Below are 22974 nucleotides of genomic sequence, written 5' to 3'. Positions count from 1 at the left end.
ATTGAACAATCAAGTTAAAAAATTTTAACCGACAAACGATTCTTTAGTTTCTAATACACTGATTCTGTAACGACCATGCAACGACCTTGTGCTTCCCCCCCCCCCCCCCAGACTGCCCCCCCACTGGTCTGGAGTCTTTTTCCAAATCGATAAGTTTCAACTGACGAGCGATTCCTTAGTTTCTTACACACTGATTCTGTAACAACCTTGCAACGACCTTGTGCTTCCCCCCTCCGCAGGCTGTCCCCCCAGTGGACCCACCTCCCCAAGGTCAGCGACACGTTTCCAACGTTCCGGTCAATGATCGAGGCGTTGAACCAGGACCTTCAGGCGGCGTGCAGCAAGGAGGGGAACCCGCACTGAGCCGCCCCCCTCCCCACTCCAGTCTCTGTGTCTATGCAATAGCATGTTTGCATGGCTGTATTACCTGTGGTGGAGCGCAGGCGGAGGTGCATGATGCTGTATGGGGTCTCTCTCTCTCTCTCTTAGTCTCCCTCTCTCTCTCTCTCTCTGCTCTAACCTCTATTAACATTTATCCGCCAGGTTACATACACATCAGGCCAGTAGAAATACAAATCTGTCGCAGATTGCAATCAGGATTTCTGCCAGTACAATAAATGATTCTCCCAGTAACGATCCCAAGCAGAGTCTCTGTCAAGGAAGCTAGAAATGTGTTAGCATGGTCTTTAACTTTAGGACTTTAACTTTAACTTTTATGGTCTCGTATTTATGAATCATGAATTTCAAGTTGATCCCTTGATCTAAACTGATATGAATCAAACTTGGAAAGTCTTGACTGCGATTCTACCAGATTGCAATCCTTACCCTAATACACTTTGAAAAACAGTGTGTTTGAGAGATCTCTAGTGCAGCACCTCTCAGGTATGCACAGTTACCATATGCATTATACTGGGGGACGTTCCATTGGAGATCTCTTTGGATGCATTTTTTCAGGGTGGCAGATACATAGTATGTGACCTGGTGGGATTATGTTAGTAGATGTTGCCTGTATTCTGAACTGGCATGAAAGCTCTGATTATCATGTTAATCAGTGAAGTGGCCAACGGTGTGTTTGCAGACAAAGTCACAGTCGAACAATGCTGGTTAGCTGTTCCTGGACGAGCCAGTCTATAGATTTGCATGTGTACGTATTATGGAAAGGTTAGATTGTTCTCCAACTAAAACATTGGACTTTCTGTATCACCCCTTAGGCAACTATCACCCTGCACCATTCATACACAGACACAATTGTGTTAGGATGTGCGCGAGTGCATGGGCACTGCATCAAATTTTTCACTGAATCACTCAGTCCTCTTCAGCTCTCTAAACCATTCGTTCTGGACGTCAGCAACGGGTCCTAAGTTGTTGGAAGTCGATTGCTCTAATTGTCTTGGTTGGACAACAGTATAAGCTTTCCATAATGTAATTTACCAACTCAGATGAACTTTCATGCTGTGTACATGATAATGTGACTGTAATTACTATATTCCGTATATTACAACAAATGCAGCTAGCTCAAGAAAAATTAAGCACAGAAGAAATGTGATTTTGACATTAGTACATGTTACACACATGCAAACCTAAAGGACTGACTCTTCCAGGTACAACCTACCAACATAGTAACTGTGACTTTGTGTGCAAACACACTATTGACTCCTTCACTGATAATTCTTGCCTATGAGGTGCTGTGCTTTTTTGTAGACCGGCCGTCCAAACTTCTAAAAACAAGTACAAAAGTCCACATAGATCTTCTCATTCCGACCATTCCTACACAAGAACTAGTAAAAGTACAGACGACTTCTTGCCAATCTTGCCACCATATGAAGTAGTTATGACTTGAAGATATTCAAACTGTTGGCTCTTTAAGTCTTAATTTATCATTTCTGCAGGTTCTTTGAATATTCTCAGTTAACGTCAACTCAAATAATTCTGATGGGTACCCTAAGGCCACACCATTTTAATTTCTTGGTTAACGGAATTTTTTCAAACATGCTAGATTGGAAAATCAACAGGAGAACAGAACCTCAGAGGAAAGTTTGTACTTTGGTGCACACAATGTCAGGGAGTGAACAGGGTCAGGTGCAAGTTTTCACCCCAGCCTTCTGTTTTCATGATTTTTTTTTTACTAAGATTTTAAAAAAATCTGTTAACCAAGAAATTAAATTGGTGTGGCCTAAAACCGCCACATAAAAAAAATGTGAATTTAAAGAAATGTACATCTACTACTGTAGCATCAGTAATCCCTGAGGTGTGCACACTTCATATATCAGCGTGTGCAAGACATTCTTGAAAAGGTCTTGAGAACACCGTTTTTCATGTGGTGGTCTAAGGGTACCTGGCGGAATTAGTTTTATTTCCTTTATAAAAACATCACACTGGTCTTGTAAATGCAGAAAGACTGCAGTGAATTTGGAAAATATAAATAGATTTAAGGTAGACATCTCTTTTAAGGAAACAATAGAAGTAAAGACAACACAGCATGGTCTTTCACTACCAGAAACAACTTAAGGTACAAGGCTAAGTGTAAAATTCATTCAATTTTCCAAATTCTTTGTGCCTTTCTTCATCTGACTGTTGGTGGTGTTTCGCGGCCGATAAAGATTGTTTGACCATGAGCAATTTTCTTTCTATGCTCTACCTTATAAGGCAGTTCACGGTTTGAACTGCTTATGAGCGAGGTCAAGGGTGAAGGCCCCTAACATGTTAACATTGAGACCCATGCTTGATACATGTCCAGATCTGTTTTTTAATGTCTTGGAGGCCTTCAAATTTGACACATTACCCACAATACATCACACTGCGCATGTGCACTTTAAACCGTGAACTGTCTTATTCTCATGCCTTTTTCTCCCCCCCCCCCCAGCAGACCATATACCTCCTGTGTTGCTCCTACCCAGATGTTGATTGTTGTTGTTTGTGATGTCGTCGTAACTCCCGTTGGAGAGATTCCTTCGAGAATCGAAAAATCCGATCGTTTTATCAGATGGTAGACTGGGGAGATTTCTAATGTTTCTACTGGGAAAGGCGGTGAAGGTTTTTATTTATTTCCATGTTGTTGTTGTTGGTGGCAAGACTCTGACGTCGTCTCCTTGCGGCCGTTTGTTGTATGTTACTCCAGGAAACTGGCTCCATAAAGGCAGAGTCAAAGTGATCACCTGGTTCTCGTCATTACTTATAATAATGGTAATATTGGTTTATTGGTCAGAAATTACCCATGCAATGGCAGCCAGTGCTGAATTGCTGTAGGATTTGCAATTACATAATACACAACAGATACATATTTGCTCCACACTTCCACTTTGTGGAACTGGGTGGCTGCCATTCGGCGCCAGCAAGTGACCTCAATACGACCTTCCCCAACCAACCCATTCACACCTGGGTGGAGTGAGGAAAGTCGTGTTAAGTGCCATTCCCAAGGGTACAACATCGGGGGATAGCAGTGGTCTTGAACCCAGGGCCTTTAGGTTCTGGGCGAAACACCCTACCGATTTCGCCACGCGATGCCACATAATAAGACTAGTCTCCAAGCAGATCTTTATTTATCTATTTATTGAGTTTCACCACATTGAAGGAAGGATTGAGATAACAGGTGACTATCACATTTTTAAGACATAGACCAGACTGTAAGGTTTGATTCACTCACACAGGGAAGGACCCATACTTTTTTGATGGGGTGGGTGGGTTCTTTAACGTGCTCAAGGTGTGACTCTCCTCAAACATGGGACCTATGGCTTTACGTTCCATTTGAGAGGACGTCCCAAACCGAAGCTAGGTACTCAATTTCACCTGAGTAGAGTGAAGAAATAGGTGTAAAGGGCACAACACACACACACGAAAACATAACGTTCTTGGCAAAGATTATTATCAAAACAGTAAAAAGTTTATTAAGAATGTTTACAAGTAAATGATACTTTTCTCACCAGAATGAAAGCTTCCTTTCAGTCCCAAGTATCAATTACAAGTTTCGCAAAGCACACAGCTTGGAGATATACAACAGTTACTTTATTTCTATCCCAAATGAAGGAAGGTGATTTTCAAAGGCAAAATACATGTATGTTAAAAGTCCAACATTTAATCGCTGGATAATTCGTTTCAGAGGGTTCTCTCTTTATAATATTTTGGTGCAACCATTCCTGTTAGAACATGTTTAGTTAAACAGGCAGGAAAATATCTCATCAAAGGATAGATCTTCAGGCGGAAAATGGGCTCGAGTCTCGGGCGACTTTGAAAGTCGGCGACCTTCTAGAGATCAACAAATCCGGCCGAAGGTAGTTGACAGTGTGACGTCAGGCCTACATAGTTACATCAAATCGGTGTTCATTCAACAATGTCCCAAGGAAGATGGGTAAAATCAATTCACAGTGCATCTAGGTTGAACTTATTCGTCCTAGATCGTCGCACGATTTCGATGTCGTGGCATTTTTCAGCAGTCGACTAAGCCAACGGCCGACAAGGATCCTAAACAGCCTTTCGGGTAACAAGACAGCTGAATTTGCACGACACATGAACGACTATCCCAATAATGGTCCACTAGACGGCGCTCTCACTGCGACCTCTCACTGCGCTCTCAAAGGACAAGAAATAGCCATGCCTTAAGGCCCCTATTCCACTTGACGGCGATCACGCTGCGCTCTCTCTGCGACCTACATTGAATTTGGGTAACCCTTGACTTCATAATGGGAATATCATGCAAGATGAACACGTATGACTGAAAAAGCCACAAAACACACAAACCGTAAAAAGATTCGTTTTTTTAACTATGAAAAGATTCGTTTTTTAACTATGAAAAGGTTTCTGTCAAATTTTACGTAGCAGCACGATCGCAGCGAGGTCGCCGCCCAAATGGGATGGGGGTGCTAAGTACCAGAGTTATCAACCAAGGATACCTGCGAAGCTGGTGTATTACGCCGAAGGGCGTTTATACTGGCTATACAGATACAGATACAGACCTCGCCGCGACCTAAGCTTTATTTGTGTAAGCCTTGATTTCATAATTGGAATGTCACGCAAAATGTAAAAGTATGACTGAAAACACACAAAGCGTAAGAAGAGATTCGTTCTTTATCTAGGAAATTCGTTGATCGCTCTGGTCAAGTTCAGGTCGCAGAGAGAGCGCGGCGAGAGCGCCGCCCTAGTGGAATGGGGTCGGGTATAAGCAACTTAAGCGTTGGAAAAATAGCAGAACTTGTCGCGAAACAAAATGATGTTTCACCTCTCCCTTAATGTCTAAACAAAGCGTAACAAATTGCTCAAACAAGTCGATACACCCTAAGCCGTGTTTAGAACGAGACAGAAACAATCCGCTCTCCTGAGAGATTTATCCCCGTCTGCGGCTGTGTATAGCCGTAAATTCCCAGGCAGGAAGTAATCGGTCGTCTGTTGTTACTATATACGTTTCCCGTTGATGTTGTATTTCCAAAATTCCTGGAACTGACGTCTGCGCAAGACTTCCTATAACATGTCGGCCGTGTAGCTGGCGTCCCCTGGCAGTGTTTATGGACCTGCCTAGTGTCAGGTGGGCGGTCCATGGCGTAGTGGTTAGGCTAGTGGATACGGGATCGAGAGGTCCCGACGTTGTGCTATTGTAGAAGGCACTTCACATGCCTTTCTTCACCAAGATGTAAATGTACCTGACTTCGGCTGGGGAGGTAAAAGTTAGCCTTGAAGGAGAGGCCTTTTCATATCGTACCCAAGACACAGTGGATAACAACCCACTGCCCCCAAACAATACCCACGTCCTCTTTCAGTTGTCCATCGACGCATCTTGGGAGGTGTCATATCGATGATAAAAGCGTTCGAACATTCTGTAAAGGAGAAAAATTTAGTACAACCCCCCCTAGAGATTTACTCATGATTGATATGTATGCAAGCCTTCAAGATCAAGGATAGAATCGCAAATGGTCAAATTTCGAACACAACCATTTTTAATTCAAAGATCATCTTCGACTTATATCTATAGATAGGTAGGACTTATTTTCCAAACTGCATTCCGATTATTTAGTATAGGTGCGTCTACTTCCTACTCAACACAGTGAAAAGTTCACATTCGTTGTACTGTCGAACCTGGACTACCCAGGTAATGTTTCATTGGCAGTTCTGAATTAATAAAGTAGAAATGATTTTAAAAAAACAGAAGGATATCAGCACTTCCCTGTCTCTGCACTGGTGTCCTTTTGACCTCTGTCCGCTTCTGGCAAGCCTGGATATTAGGCTGTTTCCTGGGCCTACACATGCCAGCTCTTCGACTCCAGCAGGGCAGACATACCCCGGTGGAAATTTTGACTCAGCCTCCCTGAAGTAAACCCTGAATCACAGTCTGGTCGGTTGAGATATGAAAGGCTCTCAAAAACTAATCAATGTGATTCATTTAGGTTCTACTTCAGATGCGGGCTGGGTCTAAATTTCCTCTTGGGTATGTTGGCCTTAGAGCCGAGGAGCTGGCTTGTGTAGGCCCTGGAAACAGCCTGACACCCAGGCTAGTTCTGGCGTCAAGCAGGTCAGCACGAGGAGCCACAGAACATCTCAAGCAACGCAGGTACGTCGGAGGAACACACCTCTACCACACCTGCAGTGACAGGAAAATATAGAGAACACTCTTAATTCAGGTTTAAGTGGTTACAATTTATGCAAGCTGATACATGTAAACGCCGCGGCGCGCTCAGTCACTCCTAGTCCTATTAGAGAAAAGGAAGAAAACAGAGTTAGAAATATTCGAACGTTTTGCGTATTGTAGAATCCGTTACCCCAAGCTGTTTCTACGTCTTATATATAGTCTTATAAATACGAAGTGTCCGGTGAATAACCACAGAATAAAAGTAAACTTTTTTTCACACGTTGAGATCTCTTTCAGTCCATAGCTTGACCCATGAAATGTTAAACGTAAAGAAAAACCAACACAAGTGGCACGACTTGACAACTTTTCTTCCAGCTGGCACAGACGAACTTTCCTACTTTCTAAACAGTTACACTTTGCGACTTTGATTCAACTTACTGTTACGATATGGCGACACATCAGGTGAATGTTTGAGTGTGTGTCAGGCAGATGTGTAGTTTAAGATGTCTTTTCGCTCACATTGTATGTCTGTAAACTCAAGCGTGTTTTTTTTTCATTACATGTCTCGAGAAAAAACAACACTCAGAGGACATGCAAACAATACCATAGACCTTACATCTTTTGGCTTGGGGGGGGGGGTGCACTTCATGCACGTAAAAGAACCCAGCACACTTATTGAGAAGACAGCGAGTTATATGGCTGTAAACGCGAGTTTTCTTAACGCATTGAGAAAACAGAGAGTTCAGAAAATAGAAAGAATACTACCAGCTATTTCAAATAGCGTCATCATGCTTCACCTCATTTCATGATGACTGTTTCACCTTTTATACTGCAGTTATAGCTCTTAGACTATTGTGTATATCCGGACACGCTGTACTGACAGTCGGGGCGGCTGAGATTGTCAGGGCCGCGGAATCGCGGCGGCCCCGTGAGAGATTTATGAGGCCGACCCCGTCAGCGTTATTTCATGTAAGTGACTAACAAAAATGCGGGATCTGCGGAATGGCAGCGGGCGCGCTGACAGAGAGGGATCGCTGTTTGGCGCGGGGACAGAGTAGCCTCCATCAGGCCTTCCTACGGGCGTACGGATCGCAGAATTCGGCCCGAAAAAAAGAGGAATGAGTAGCCCGTAGAGTCATTCCACGGTGCGGGTCAATGTAGTCTCTACTAGACTAACTACGCCATATATTTGCCAGGGAACTTTGGCAACCAGAGGGTTTCATTTGCAAGCGCGGGCGAAATATTGACCCGGCCACGGACTGACTCTACTGGCTAATCATACCTTTTTTGGCCAAATTCTACGATCCGTACGCCTGTAGTATATAGGACGGCCTGGTGGAGGCTACAAATGGAACCCTCTTGTGACCAAAATTCCTTGGCAAATATTCTCCCTATAGCTGGCGTAGTGCGTCTGTAAAGCCCCCATCTCACTGGACCCGCGGCACGTTGGCGGCGTTGCTGCGTCCTAAACTGGATTTGTGTTACTCTTGACTTGATAATGGGAATATATTCAAAACGTTCAAGCATGACCAAAAAGACGACAAAATACACAAGATTCGTTTTTTGTCGATGAAATTCGTTGAGTGCTTTGTCAATTCGATCGGCCGCAGCGACGCCGCCAGCGTGCCGTGGGTCCAGTGAGAGGGGGCCTTTAGGATCCTTTAGAGACTACTGACAGAGAGGGATCGGTGTTTGGCGCGATGACGCGGGCGGGTGGGTGGTCGCCTTCACCCGCCAACAAACACCGACACGTCCGCGCTAGCCGACCTCATAGATTTTCCCAGGCGCCAATCTGCGATGGATGGAGCCCCATTTGGGAAGTAAATTGTTATTATTACCTCCGATAGTGCTGTCAGCCGCCGCGATGTGTTGATTTCTGCGGTACGTCCCGCGGGACAATATTGTCACGTCGAAACCGTCCCCATATGGACGGAGGTACACGCGCAAAATACCCAAATCCGCCCGGTTTAAAACTCTAACTCTAAGATACGGAGAACTCGGGGTAAAAAGACGTATTTTTAGACCCGTGAGTGAAGGGAGTCAATAAGGGGAAGCGATAAATACTTCACGTGTGTAAAAAGTCGAGACGGCGAGTCGGCTCTGGGATTAGAACAAACAAATATCCCGGGCTCTTTTCCCCATCAAAATCCGGGATAGACAGGTGGTGTCTGTGCGCATGCGTCAGGCAGGGTTTTTAGAGCAGTCGTATACGTAACAGATCGGAAGACGGTCGTTCTCGGATTATAGTCGGATATGAGTGGATTATAAAAACTGGAGTCCAGTCGCACCTGCGATATAAACGGACCGGACTGTAGAAAACTGCAACCCTACTCTGCTAGGGTACCCGGGATACAACTGGAGTGGATCACAGTCCCTTGTGACCCAAGAGTACAAGGCACACAAACATATCATAAGTGATTGATTGATTGATTGATTGATCGATTGAGATGATACCACTTTGTCAATCGTTATTTTCTTTCGACGTTTTCCATGTGTAAAAAAATGGATCAGAGAAAACAGAGTGGGAGAAAACTAGCTGTGGAAACAGAACTATCTTCTTGTCCAAATCTTTTACCTCTTTAGATACGTCATCTGGTTCAGTCTTCCTGTTAAGATTATTTCTGAATGAACGTATCTTCGTTGACTGATGTCTGGTGCGACAGCATAGACAGGCATGAATGTCGCGGGAAATACCACGCACTCAATCTGGACTGTTGATATTGTGTTGTTGTGTTCTGTTCGAATGACCTTCGTACAATTTCGGGACATTGAACATCGGGGTGGCGTTAGCTAGCCTCCCTAGTTGATTGATTGAGATTGAGATGACACCACTTTGTCAATCGTTATTTTCTTTCGACGTTTTCCATCCATGTGTAAAAAAGATGGATCAGAGAAAACAGAGTGATGAAAGAAAACTACAATGTAGCTGTGAAACAGAACAATTCTATTTTCTTGACCAGATTTTTTACTACTTTAGATACGTCATCTGGTTCAGTCTTCCATTTAAGACTATTTCTGAATGAACGTATTTTCGTTGACTGATGTCTGGTGCGACAGCAAAGAGAGGCATGAATGTCGCGGGAAATACCACGCACTCAATCTGAAATGTTGATATTGTGTTGTTCTGTTCTGTTCGAATGGCCATCGGACACTTTCGGGACATTGAACATCGGGGTGGCGCCATAGTCGTCGTTTTCTTTATCATCTTGTGCTGTACACCAATTTTCTGATAGCCAGCATTCAAACTGGTACAGCACAAAACTAAGCGACGCCTGTTATGGAGTCTAGGCATACGGCAATCCACAAGTCTGTACCCACTGACATTTAACTATCGTCCCTTCTGTCTCAGTCATTTCGTTAACGTCATCACCATTTCTCTAAATAAAAAAGCAAAGAAACGACGTTTTTCGCCTTGAGTTCGTTCCTGTCTTCTGCGTGCTCGACACAGGGTGGTAAATAAAGTCCGCGAATTTTCCACTCGATCAACCCAAGATAATAAACGACCGGCAAATAGAGACGCGTCCTTGGCGCATTAGTCATTACGATAAGAACATCATTAAGGAGTATGGATGTCTGATATGAACGGAGATCAGGCAGAGGAACGCGACAGATCCGAGTTTCCCTCATTCATCGCAGGCAATGACAAATGACTTGTCCTTCCCGCCTTCCAGCCCGACTATCAGCGGGTAAGTCGATCCCCTCATCCCACCCACAGCCTACAAATTGTTTTTGCGCCGCCGTAAACCGATCTCTTCATTATATCATCCGCAATTATTCGATAACTGGTGCCGATAACGGGCATATCAACCCGCCATAGCTGCGCAGGATATCTCCCGAGTCGCCAAATCGTTTCGTAAACAGGAACGTTTTAATTGGGCTTGAGTAAATAAACCCTTTAGGTAATTAAATGTGCACCGCCCACCCTCCCTGGTAGTTAACCGTTTTGTGAGTTTACAGTACTGCCGATTTAAACGCCCATTCTCTTTTCTACAGCACATACGTTTATCTTCGCGGGGACATAATCTGGCGCAACAGGTCTGTAGTGCAGTAGTAGAACAATGGAAAGACATATTCGCGGTGTCATGGTTTCGCGGTGGGGAGTTCACCGCGAAAATGAGAACACCGCGAACGTTTCAAGATTTACAGCGCACTGTCGCTGTACCTACTTATGGGGCAGGGGGTGACTGGACAGAATGTGTGTGGCACTACTGTTAGACACTAGGCAGTCTTAAAATGTGTATCAACAAATGTATGGCCTGTTGGGTGTTACTGGTACATGGTACCTACTCGGCCGATTGGTTTTCTCACAGCAGACGTGAGGACTTTGCTTCTATTCGTGCGTATTTTTGCGGCGTTTTCATGAAACGTTTTTCCAGTGGTGCGCTTTTTCACTGGGCATGGACACCGTGTACATGTAACTGGGAGGATATTGAAAAGGTCTTTGATATGGTGACGCGTTTTTCGGTTTTGCACAAAGAAGCTTAGACCATACTATGAATTCACTGACTCTGTTCTAAAGACCATCAAGAACCACCCGATTCCACCTCTATGAAATCAACACTGTAAAGAGTTTTAAAATCTCCTAGCAGACCTCGTGAGGGGAAATCGTTAACTTTTGTGGCTGCCCCGTTGTTCTCAAAGTTTCTGTCGCAGGTAGCCTGGAATCCATTAAAGTTCCATCTATTCGGAACCCGTCGAAAGTCATGATTAAGCTAGGGTGGACATGGCTACCAATAGCGATGGATACCAGACTATGGTGGAAGCAGAAAAATGAGCTATTTTTTCCCTCTTACATCTGCTTGGAGATAGGGGAGTCCGTGGACCCGCCTCCTACGTCAATAATCATCCTGCGGGTTTTGCGAAGACCCAGCTGGGCCGACGACGCGGCTAAACCTTCTCACCCACATAAATCTCTTCTGCTACTAAACAAACACCGTCCGCCTGCCCCCTGCAAAAACTCGGTAATTTTACCTCCGCCCCTAAGTCAACAGTTTCCTCCGCCGCCGGAGAGCTAGTGCAAACCGTTATCCGGCGAGTCGTCGCTCCGGGCCCGCCGGGGCGGTTTCGGGTGTCCCGCCGTATGTCAGCGGCTCGGCTCGGCCACATCAACAAATTGCGGGTCGGACTCTCAACATAGAGGGTAGCCTGGGTGCCAGGCTGCTTCCAGGGCCTACGCAGGCCAGCTTCTCGGCTCTAGGGCCAACATGTCAACACAGAAATGTTACCACAGACATCCCTAAGCTCAGGGTCTAACTCGGAGGATCGACGTCTGTAATAAAATGTCTTAGGGGGCAATGTTGGCCCTTAGAGCCGAGATGCTGGCCCTGGAAACTGTCTGGCATCCAGGCTAGACTCTCAACATAACGAAGGGGGTAATCTTCGTGGCCACGGTCCATCCGCGTGGATATTAATTACACGAACGGGAAATGCTGGCCGATCTCTGGTGAGATATGGGCCTAATGAGCTGAGGTCTGTTGTAAGCAGAGCGCGCGGACTGACCAATGGGAGGAGCCGTCTGTGGGGTCTCCCCGCCAAGGAACTCGTGCGACGTCTCAGGCAGCCGGCAGAGGGGAACCAATAGATGAAGGATCGCGCGCCGAGTTGCTAGTAACTGTAACAGCAGTAGTTCGTCCGCACTGCACTTGTTAGAGCACGGGATACCTGCCCGACCATGTTCTCTAACGCGTTCAGCCCGTACTACCTCCACGTGTGGCCGGCGGGCTACCCCGCGGGGTACGCCGCCCAGCAGGTCAAGAAGCCCACGCCGTTCTGCATCGCCGACATCCTGAACGTGGACATGGCGGAGGCGGCACGCGCTGCGGCCCAGGCGGGGGCCTTGGCCGTGGGGGAACCCAGGCCCGGAGCAGCGCGCCCTCGGCCGGCCTCACACAGCCCTGGGGCCGCGCCCGAGGCCCGACCCTCCCCTCCCGTGAGAAGCGCGGACCTGAAGTTCGGAGTGGACAGGATTCTTTCCACGGAGTTCGGCGGGTCCAGGGAGAAAGTCACAGGTACGGAGTTATATCATATGTAAGTCTATCTATATGTAAGTCGCACCATACTCGAGTGGAACGCCCTGCCTGGCGCGGTTGTTACGGCTCCCACCGTTGAGTCTTTCCGCGCCAGGCTGGAGGCCTGCCCGCCTTAGCCTGGGACCTCCTCCCCCCCCCCCTACTTTGCCCCTCGCGGGGTTATCTGGGGGTTCAATAAGTTGAAGATTTGCAGTCCTTAGGATATGATTGGAAGTGAACAACAATAAATGATTGTGTACGCGAGTGAGAACATATTGAGGGATACAATGAAAATTAAGCTACGTTGGTCGATAATAGAATTCTATATATGTATACATCACTGATGCAGAGTTAGACTTGTAGGAACTTTGGGTTGTACTTTCCATAACGTTGATGTCATTCTATCAATGTTAAGTGACTTTTATAACAACAACAACAAACCGTTACGTTGAACAGAGTCTTGGATGCAAACATTGGACGTATGCTAATAAAAGTATCATACAAATTTAAGAAAGAACACTTGACTAGTGTACTGCCTGTAGAAGAAAAATTTGGCAGGTTGGTCACGAGGTGACAAACTATCCTGGCAGAAGCGATACAAAGTAATTTTCGCGTCATTCACAAAATTTGTGACGCGCGTCCTTTCAATTCAATTTGGATTAGACACTGGAACTTTGGAATCTTTGGATAACAAGTTTTGAAGCCAAGTGTCTCTGTAACTAACTTGACACAATGGTCCCTTGTGGCAGAACTTTTAAACGACATGCACAACCTAACTGAACATCCAGTAACAATCTGACATGCACGTCGATGAATGTTGGACGTAAAGGTAAAGAGAACAAAAAAGGTACTTGAGATAAGTTTTGTAGACGGTCAGACGATTCAGACAGCAACCTCTCTTTAATTCATCAGCAGTGACAGTTCAGCCTCTGTACATTACTGCTTTGTCAAACTAAACAGATATCAGAAAGCCTGCTGGTAAGTTTGTATTCGATTCTACATGTACTTCAGGTATGACCTAAGTAACACCCCTTTCCGCTCGAGGCTGCGGTCTCTGAGCGTCCAAAGATCGCTCAACGAATTCCATAGAAAGAGAACGTTTGTGTGTTTTGTTGTCTTTTAATCATACGTGCACGTCTTGCACCATATTCCAAATTATGAAATTAAGGATCACACACATCCAATCTTGGTCACTCACGCGATTACAGTCTGATGGAACGGGGGAATGGTGCACAAACTCTCAGTCACGACATGGTGTGTTCTCTCCTACATGTAGGGCTGACTTAGTCTCCAAGCAGATCTACGGGTTGGCAAAGCGCATTAAGACCGTATCCAGAGGCAGAAGGAATTTTTATAGCCAAGCCAAGTCTCATAGCCAACCCAAGTTGTGACTTGGGTTGGCTATAAAAACTCCTTCTGCCTGTTGGATACGGTCTTTGCCAACCCGTAGGTCTGCTTGGAGACTAGGGCTGACTCTCATTCACGTAAAGACTCTGATTCACAACATGGTGTGTTCTCTCCTTAGGGTTGACGGCTCTTGCGGCGGCGGTAGCGCAGTCCCAGCCTGCCCGAGGCGGCGGCGGCCTGTGTTACGGCGCGTCCCGGCAGCACCCGGCGGCCTCCCACCCCGGCTACCCGCCGTACGGCTACCCGGCGGCTCCCGGAGACGTGCTCCCAGGTAGGCGCACACAGAAGAACCCCGCGTGCCGGTGGTCCAACCGGCTCCACACCGACCTGTACTATCCCGGCTACTGCGACCCTCAGGACACGCTAGCATACGGTGAGCCCCCAGCCGGGAACACGGAATAACATGACATGTGCATCTCCATTCATTATTATTTCAAACCGCCTTCAGTTATAACACATCCGTTTTGTACAGGTTTGATCTACTCACACCGGAGAGGGCCCCTAATTCTCTTTTCAATTTTCACCTGAGTCGAGTGAGGAAATGGGTGCATAACACTGGGCGGGGCCAGCCAAAAATTCGAACCCCGAAGTAGAAGTTTTGATTTTTTTAAAGTCAACAACTATAACAACGGGCACAAGAAGATCAACTTGCCACCCATGTATAGTTTACTAAGACTCATCTCTTCCGCTGCTCTGGACAGCCGGTAAAGGGAATCTCTACCCTGGTTTAGCTTATTGAGAAGCCACTCTTCCTAGTTCGTGGTAACCAACTTGGCCTAGACGACTATAGACGACCGTAGACTTGTCAATGATGGTCCAGTGGCCGTGGCAGATTCGTGTACCTCTCTATGATTTTGTCCGATCTGAAGGTTGTGACTCTTCTGAACTCGTCTTGTGCACACTGGTCGGTCAGTTGATAAAACTTCAGGCCGCTGAGTTTTCCGATCACTTCCAGACCCTTGTTTTTCGGGTTATCTACTTGTTCCGAGATAAAACGTCACACAGTGCAGGGTTTCTGATGAATTCCCCTTTTTCACACGGCCCCGTGTTTGCGTAGTCGATCGTTTCCGTTTAAATCCATAGGATATCCCGATACTGAATCCAACTGTCTAACTATATGTATATGTGCCTAAACGGTACACGAATGGTAAGCCCTGAGCAGGTACTTATGAACAAAATTTCAAGCATATTCTATTCTACAGCGAAGTGAAATGTACAGTTAAGGCTATAGAAATGTGTCCTGAAATGTAGCATTGACAGATGTAACTCCATGTTTCCTCCATGTAATTGGTAGAACAACCCGTGACAATGCCGTAACCGGCGTGGTCGTATTGACCAACACACGACACACGGGTGTTAGTTGTGCAACAACATTTCATCAGTGTCAGTGAATCCGTGTTTTACGTATTCGTCGGATGATGTACATAGGTAGAAGGTAGAAGAAATGGTCTTGATATCGGCTGATGACCTCTTGACCAAAGATATCCGAAGCCAGTGATCATGTAAAGAACGTCACAAAGGAGCCTAAAAGGCTAGTTTTGAACCGTCAAAATCGGATATTAGCAGAGAGATAATACTAAAAAGGAATGGCAGCCGAACTTGGCAGTTACAGTCTTTATAAGTAAAGAAGTACTTGCACGTTGTATACAATCATTGCAAGTTCCCACTGCGTAATGGAATGAAGTCATTTCGATTTTGTTTTTCATTCGCATATATATAAAAGAAAAATAGTGAAATAATTGAAAGCATCTAAAAGAACGTGCAGGCATGGCAGGAGGAGAAAGGAAGCCTGCAAGCCCGGGACACTGATCTGTAAGCAATATGTAGGTTATTTCCTACCATTTGAAGTATTTTATCCATCCAAATGAAATGTCGCCATAAAATTATCAACTCACATGTGTGTCCAAGACTTCAACAGTGTGTTGTGGCGTTCCATTTGAATGAATTTCTGACCGAAAGTTTCCACTTATTTCAAACAGTACGACAGCGAAGTGTCGTTCCATCCGGGTGGCGACGTTGTCCGACCCAACAGTTTCAGTCTTCACAAGTAAAGAAGTACTTGCACGTTATATTGAAGTTCCACCGCCTGAAGTCGTTTCGCTTTTGTGTCGGTATTTCATACCATTTCGTTCGTCCCAATGAAATGTCGCCTTAATAAACTATCAACTTATATCCAAGACTTCAGCAGTGTGTAGTGGCTTTCCATTTGAATGAATTTCTGACCGAAAGTTTCCACTCATTTCAAACACTACGACAGCGTAGTGTCGTTCCATCCGGGTGGCCCTGTGAGCGACGTTGTCCGACCCGACACTGTACAGACGGCCCACAACAATATCAGACGTGTCGCTTTGAGAGATAAGACTTGTCGTGTTCTCCAAGAAACGTCTCGAGTCCAGGGCTACTGACCGAACGTCTAGTCGGCAGAAATCTTACGCCAGCCCGAAAGACTGATCTGTTAAGCCCCTGTCACACATTGAGGATCTTCCCACGACTTGTCTTTGCTTTCGAATACTCCTCAACAAAGGTTGGCGCTCGGTTGGGAGTAGCCTGGAATCCGCCCTATTCTAGCTCCAGTTTGCTCCTCTGATCGCATCCAAGCAGAATGTCCAAGAAGACCGGTAAAATTTTATCCATGTGGACAGGTCGTCACTATGTAGTACAGACAGGATTCTTCATGCCTGTGTCAATGAGGAAAAGTATCAAAGAGACAACCAAAAAGTGGTCACAATGGCCAGGTTGTCCTTAGGTCTGACTGTATGACTTTCCTGACTTTGATTTTTGGGCTGGCCCAGATGACTTTTTAGATACAAGTAGGCAACCTTCCGAACAACTCCCAACTACAAATGACCTTTCTCACGACTAACTCCCAACCATGGTCTGGAGAAGGTCGGGAGGCCATGGTCGGCTATGTATGACAATGGCTTTACTCCAAACCATGGTCTGAAGAAGGTCGGGAGGCCATGGTCTGGAGAAGGTCGGGAGGCCATGGTCTGGAGAAGGTCGGGAGGCCATGGTCTGGAGAAGGTCGGGAGGCCATGGCCGGTTACGTGTGACAGGAGCTTGACCGAACGTTTACTACTAATCCGCAACAGTCAGACGTCAGCTCGAAAACCTAATCTGCACCTAACTTCCCCTTCCTCCCAAAGGGAAGAGTTCTATTTCTGACGCGCGAACCTTTCCACACGTCCCTCATAACGGAGGAAACCGGTTCGATAACCGCGCTGTTTGCCGGTAATTTAAGCGCGTCGGAAATCTCCCAAGACGCTCGGGTGTAACAATGCAGTAAGGGATCACCCGCTCGCCCTGTCAACACCGCGTCTACAGGCTACAGCATTAAGCGAAAAACTAAACAATGTTCAACTTTGGAAACTAAGATAAAGTTCGGTTTATTGGCTACAAGTGAAGCTAAGATATTGTGTTGCCTGGTACCAAAGCAGCTTTTTTTTACAAACAATAGCTCGTGTCGTCTGTATGACACTAGGGTACGAATTGCTCAGAGACAGTTTCAATGACAATATCAGATACATCACTACACTGACATGTGATAATAGCTGCACTGTATATATAGAACAGAACAAAAGAAACTGTTAACAATTCCACAAAAGACTGTACATACTGTCTCATCTCATCTCATTCTACATAGTCTCTTTCAAAGCCTCCTGAACCTGTTAAGTAATGGAAATTGACTTTGTATCTTACATAATTGTTGTGCAATAGAGTTACTATGTTTGCCACACTTAAAAAAAGGAAGTCTCAGGCGATCGTGAGAGTCCAAGTCTGTCGTTTATAAATCTTCCCGATAACTAAAAGCACTGCTTACCAAAATCCACACACATGGTATCTTATGTTAAGTATTTTTACCTTTCTTGCTGACAATCTTCACCAAACATTGCGACCTGGTTCTCTTTATCTCGGTGTGCTCGCACGCCATTCCCTGTATACTTCGTAGTCAACGGAGAAAGACCTGTGTGTTCCTTCATGGATTGAGTCGGTTCTAAGGCCTGTGAGGCCGAGTAGACCTGCACGTAGGCACCTGGTCTGGTCCCCAGGTTACCTCTCGTTCCGCGCCCGGCTCCCCTACTCCCGACCACTCTACCCTGGGTGGCCGGTGTCTCTCAGACGCTCGCTGACAGTAGTAACAAAACTACAACTTCTTTCCTTTCCCTGTGGAGTCATCCATGAGTCTGCTTCGTGTTTGGGTAGAAATCTTATCTGGGCGTGATGCGGAGAAGTCGCTTGACTGTGTGGTAGGTCGCAGCTGGTTGGAAAGTGTTTCAACCGTTTCAACTTCTTCTGCCAGAAAACGTTCAGTCGAGCTCGCCAAAAACTAACTATCTTAAAACAGGTCGATAAGAAACTATTTGTATTATCTGAGGTAGCGACAAGAATGTTAAAGACACTTGAATCCATTCCAGGTGAAAATAAAAGTTCGCACAGGATAATCCATCGGGTTACCATGTTGCCCCAATACGACGTTCCTCACAGCATAGACTCTACTGTACAACTTCCCAACATGGAAGTATCATATCAGCAATATGTGATAATATGGCCCCAAACAACGGCGCCACTTTTAACTCACGTCTCCAGAACAAAGCAGCCGTAGTTATTAGTACAGCTTATATCTTGTACCTTGCCATTATTAACCTTGGTTGAAAAGTGGCAAACGCTGTGTGCTGTACGCAGGTTAAGCGCCAGGGTAATAAAACAGTTTGCTTCTGTAACTGTTACATTTCATGTTTCGGATACATGTCTGGAAACGTTGGAAAATATTGATTTAAGAGCAACTTTGAACCAGTGCACAATAATTGTTATAATCATGATCGATGTACATGTCTTACCATTGCCTAACAGTTACATATGCCATTAAATGGCTAGTGCTTTCTTGAAAAATGTACGAAACGTTGCAACGAAGTCTGTAAACTGAATTGAAGATAACCTTTATTGTACATACTTGACTCTTGTGATACATAATAAGTACAGCTCACAACGGAACATACCACACAATCTTTGTGCATTCGTGTCTTTGTAATGGGGGTAGAAATATAACAACAGATACATTTTAAAAATGCATGACGTTTGTTCAAACCACGGGTTCCTATCGAGTTATAGGAAATGGTACACTTCATTGACATTGCAAAATAACAGGGACCTTCGTGAGGTCTTCCACAATTATACATATATACACAAAGTAAATGCAACGACGTTAACATAGTAATTACAAGCTGAATATAACTACCCTTTACACTACAGTACTAAGATCTACCCCAGTGCCTGTATCTCCCTCCTGTCCGTGATTCACACGAGTTAAGCACCAGGTTACTAATACAAGTTTACTTTGCTGTAACTGTCACGTGTATGTTTTCCTCTATATTTCTACAATGTACCTGCAATTAGCCCTCGGGCATGAACTTGCAATGAAACTTAAACTTCATTAGTAATTTGCCATGTATTGTATCTGCTAGTATCATTGTGCAATAAAATTTGACTTCCTCCCCTCCAACAGGTCCGTACGCCATCCTGAACGCGGAGTCGCAGCAGAACTCCCAGCCGAAGCGGAAGCGGACGTGGTCGCGGGCCGTGTTCTCCAACCTGCAGCGGAAGGGCCTGGAGAAGCGGTTCGACATCCAGAAGTACGTCACCAAACCCGACCGCAAGCAGCTCGCCTCCATGCTCGGACTCACGGACGCACAGGTTGGTAGAAAAAGTTTACGTTCTTTCACACAAATTCTTTGATTTCTTTCATACATATTCTCACATTTAATTCAATTCCATTCTTCAATTCCATTCTTTGATTCTTTATTCAAGTATCAATCTCGCTGACACACAAAGTGTCGCCTGATATTTACAATTAAAACGGAGACTTAACACGTGCATGCATATATTTGTATATGTATATCCCTGACATTCTTAGCTCTTTTATCTGCAAATTTGTGTCAGAGGGCTTCTTGCAACAGAACAAGTAAACGATGCGTACATGTAGTAATACTAGAGTATACAATATAGAAAATAGAACAAAAGGTCTAGTCTACTGTAAGGTTCTACACGCATTATTGTAGGACTAATGGCATGGTCCAACAACATATGAATCTAAGAGGAACTGGCAACAGGACAAGATACAGTCATATACACTGAAAACTGCTCGATAAAATACAGATGTTGTAGACTCACAAGAATGAACCAAATCTACAACAGGTACAAAATACTTCTGACAGTATAGCGTTTCATTTATCTATTTCGTATTTAAAAAACAAGAATTGAGACAACAGACTGTGAGGTGGGGGAAAATGAAACTTCTTATGTTCATACCAAGCCCTCCTTCATCTAACACACCATAGGTCTAACAGTAACAAACAATGGAACTAGGTCACTTGTAAGAACTGCTAAACAAATACAATAATCAATACTGCAAAATATAGTACACAGACATGCCATTAGCTAAGGTAGACCATGGAAAAACATGGGAAACACAGTATGTCCAATATTACAGTCAAACATATCATGTTGGTACCGTTTTTGTCGGGGAGGGGCGGGCTAAACATCATCTTTATATTGCAGTCAAAGAAAAGAAAACACACGTAAAAGACATACAAAAACGAGCCAGAATCTATATACATCCGCTTGGAGAGCATGCAGGGCAAATGCTCACAATTGTCCTGTCAGTTCGGCCGACACGCTCGGTCACGTATAAGCCTTCTCACGGCAACTACACGGCCACGGCCGGCCACTCAAACCGCCAACACACATCCCCGCCACAAACACGCTTCACTCAGGAACCGCCGGCAATATGAGGCGTCGAACGAAATGACAGCGGACGCAGATTAAAAACAACGCGTCACTTACGACCCTCTGGTTTATTTTTGCAGGTGAAGGTTTGGTTCCAGAACCGGCGGATGAAGTGGCGGAACGCCATGAAGGAGAAGGAGCGGCAGGAGAGGGAGAAGGTGGCCGGGGACAAGCCCGACCCGTGCGGCGGGGACGAACTCGCCGTCACCCGGGAAGAACACGACGTCGACGACGACGTCGCCAGCGTGGCGGACACTGATGGCAAGGACGAGGACGACGTCGATTTCGTCATCGACGCCGAATGTCTTGAGGAGGAGGAGGAAGATTCGCCGGACACGTCATTAGACCACGTGAACTCGGACTGTGCCGCCGCGAGTAGTCCTAGAAAAACTGAACAAACCGCGGGTCCTCCGGAGTTGGACGCCGCAGTCGACACGCCTTACGGACAATAGCGACTCCTTAGTCTTAGACTATGAAGAAGAGGAGGGTCTCACACTATGATAAGTGCCGGCAAGAAACTGTATCCACAGTAGCCAGCAAGTGACTTTTTTATTGAGTGTATTGTATATATTATGGCCATAAGTGCCGAAAAGTGACTGTACATACAATGGCTACATTATGAGTGGATGTATCAGAAAATGACCGTTATCCTATTAATTATAAACAAAGAATGCCAACAACTGGCTGTATTCCGACTATTCGACACGCCCACCATAAGTGCCTGTATCAAAATTGGTCATTACGAGGGTTTTGTTCATTATGAGTGGCCAGAAATGCTTTTGTACACACGACAAGTGCCGTCCCAGTGGCCATTATGTAAGTGCCTACAAGTACAAGTAATCCCGGCATCCATTATAAGTGATCTATAGGTAGTAATTACAGCAGGGTTGCTGACTCCGACGTCCCTCCGGGTCCCAGAAACGCGCCGAGGACCGAGCCGCGCGGCTGAAGGTTGCCGTCACCTGTTCAATTAGCCTCGGACCTGGTCTGTGTACGGCCCGCACAGGTCCCTGACGACCTCCCCATGGACCTTTTCCACGTGTTCCACCGAATTTCAACTATTTCTACAGCCGTTTTCTGCACAACGTCACCGCATAATTACTTCTGGTTGTCAGGAAGTTCAACAATTACTACAGCAGGTGAAAATTCGCACTCCAGTTCTCAGTAATCATCAAGCAGATACGAAACAGAAACAGGTTTGCCCTCCCGAAGTTTTCGGACCTCAGACATCGGGGTCGTGCGTGAAAAGGCACGTCAGTGGTCAGGCATTCATCTGAATTCAGAGTTCCCTCTCGCTAAGCAATGCTGCACCATCTTGCTATGATCTCTTTACCTTGTAATGAACGGTTATGACCTTGCTCTAGATTTCTGGGGGAGAGCCCTGGAAGACTGGTCACGACTCTATAATGTACAACACAGTGTGGTAGCATTACGAAGTGCCTTTGACCTGTCAGGGATACACTGTAGGTACGGGGACCGTTATCCCGGCCAGACCACTTGCTTCTTTTAGGGCACGGTCACATTTGTCGTAAGATCGTCGTACGATCCCCAACAGAGAGCATTCTTAGGACAGTCGTGCATGTGTTGTATAGAATCCAACTGCCTTGTCGTGCGGAATTCAGCTGTCTTGATACGGAAAGTCTTAGATCCTTGTAAGCGGTTGGTTCCCTCACAACCTGCTTGAAACTTCAACGACATCAAAATCGTACGACGACCAACGACGAATGTGACCGCTGCGTTGTCAACCCAACAAGCTCACATAATCTCTAAGCAGACGTGTGGGTCTGGCTTGTTTTGCACGTCTTGATGTGGAGTTTTCACAACGAACGTCTTTCGAGTGGCGCGACGAACAGACCCCCGCAAAAGGATCTCGCAAAACAAGCCGGAGTCACATATCTGCTCGGAGATTAACCTCCGACAACTTAAGCCAATTACGAAACTATCCCAGCAGTGGCATGTTAGAGTCATGGGCCGATAAGGAAAGCAGGAGAGACGCAAAACTCTGTGCTTCCTGGTACAGCTGGACTTGTAGTATGAACCTTTAGCCTTGAAAACTCAACTGTATTACCTTTACATACAGTATCATAGCCTAAGGAACTCTGCACATGGAGAAACAAAAGTTTGAATAAATGTTTATTTTTCCAAAGATTATGAAGCCGATGTCTGAATGGTTTGTGTATGTAGGTTAGAGTCGTTACTTTCATCTAATTACATGTAGGCGGG

The 22974-nt window shown here is 45.5% G+C and overlaps 3 protein-coding genes across 6 annotated transcripts in view; 2 read left to right on the top strand and 1 right to left on the bottom strand.

Annotated features, from left to right (window-relative positions):
- Window positions 1–3151, top strand: part of LOC136433985 (tetratricopeptide repeat protein 13-like) — a 36332-nt gene extending 33181 nt beyond the window's left edge. For all 4 annotated transcript variants that reach the window (XM_066426626.1, XM_066426627.1, XM_066426629.1 and 1 more), the window contains one exon: window positions 240–3151. In XM_066426626.1, the coding sequence (XP_066282723.1) occupies window positions 240–363 (124 nt within the window). In that variant the 3' untranslated portion in view covers window positions 364–3151. The remainder of the gene's footprint in view (window positions 1–239) is intronic.
- An 829-nt stretch (window positions 3152–3980) lies between these two features.
- The window catches only part of LOC136433984 (YLP motif-containing protein 1-like), a 64362-nt gene continuing 45368 nt past the window's right edge, over window positions 3981–22974 (bottom strand). The window contains exon 18 of the mRNA XM_066426625.1: window positions 3981–6565. Coding sequence (XP_066282722.1) covers window positions 6557–6565 — 9 coding nt within the window. The 3' untranslated portion in view covers window positions 3981–6556. The remainder of the gene's footprint in view (window positions 6566–22974) is intronic.
- LOC136433798 (H2.0-like homeobox protein) lies at window positions 11851–21203 on the top strand. The gene is made up of 4 exons (XM_066426319.1): window positions 11851–12561; window positions 14087–14341; window positions 19472–19659; window positions 20832–21203. The coding sequence occupies exons 1-4, from the start codon at window positions 12225–12227 to the stop codon at window positions 21201–21203; spliced, it is 1152 nt and encodes a 383-aa protein (XP_066282416.1). The 5' UTR covers window positions 11851–12224.

This window comes from Branchiostoma lanceolatum, chromosome 4, assembly GCF_035083965.1.
Source record: "Branchiostoma lanceolatum isolate klBraLanc5 chromosome 4, klBraLanc5.hap2, whole genome shotgun sequence".
Lineage (NCBI taxonomy): Eukaryota > Metazoa > Chordata > Leptocardii > Amphioxiformes > Branchiostomatidae > Branchiostoma > Branchiostoma lanceolatum.
Note: the sequence above shows the minus strand (reverse complement) of the source record. Positions and strands in the feature narration are given on the sequence as shown.

What these genes read in the sequence shown, in the direction of transcription:
- LOC136433798 (XM_066426319.1), top strand. Translation starts at nt 12,225, where the DNA reads ATGTTCTCTAACGCGTTCAGCCCGTACTACCTCCACGTGTGGCCGGCG. An exon ending in TCAGGACACGCTAGCATACG is followed by an intron (nt 14,342 to 19,471) that starts GTGAGCCCCCAG and finishes CCCCTCCAACAG; the next exon opens with GTCCGTACGCCATCCTGAAC. An exon ending in TCGGACTCACGGACGCACAG is followed by an intron (nt 19,660 to 20,831) that starts GTTGGTAGAAAA and finishes TTATTTTTGCAG; the next exon opens with GTGAAGGTTTGGTTCCAGAA.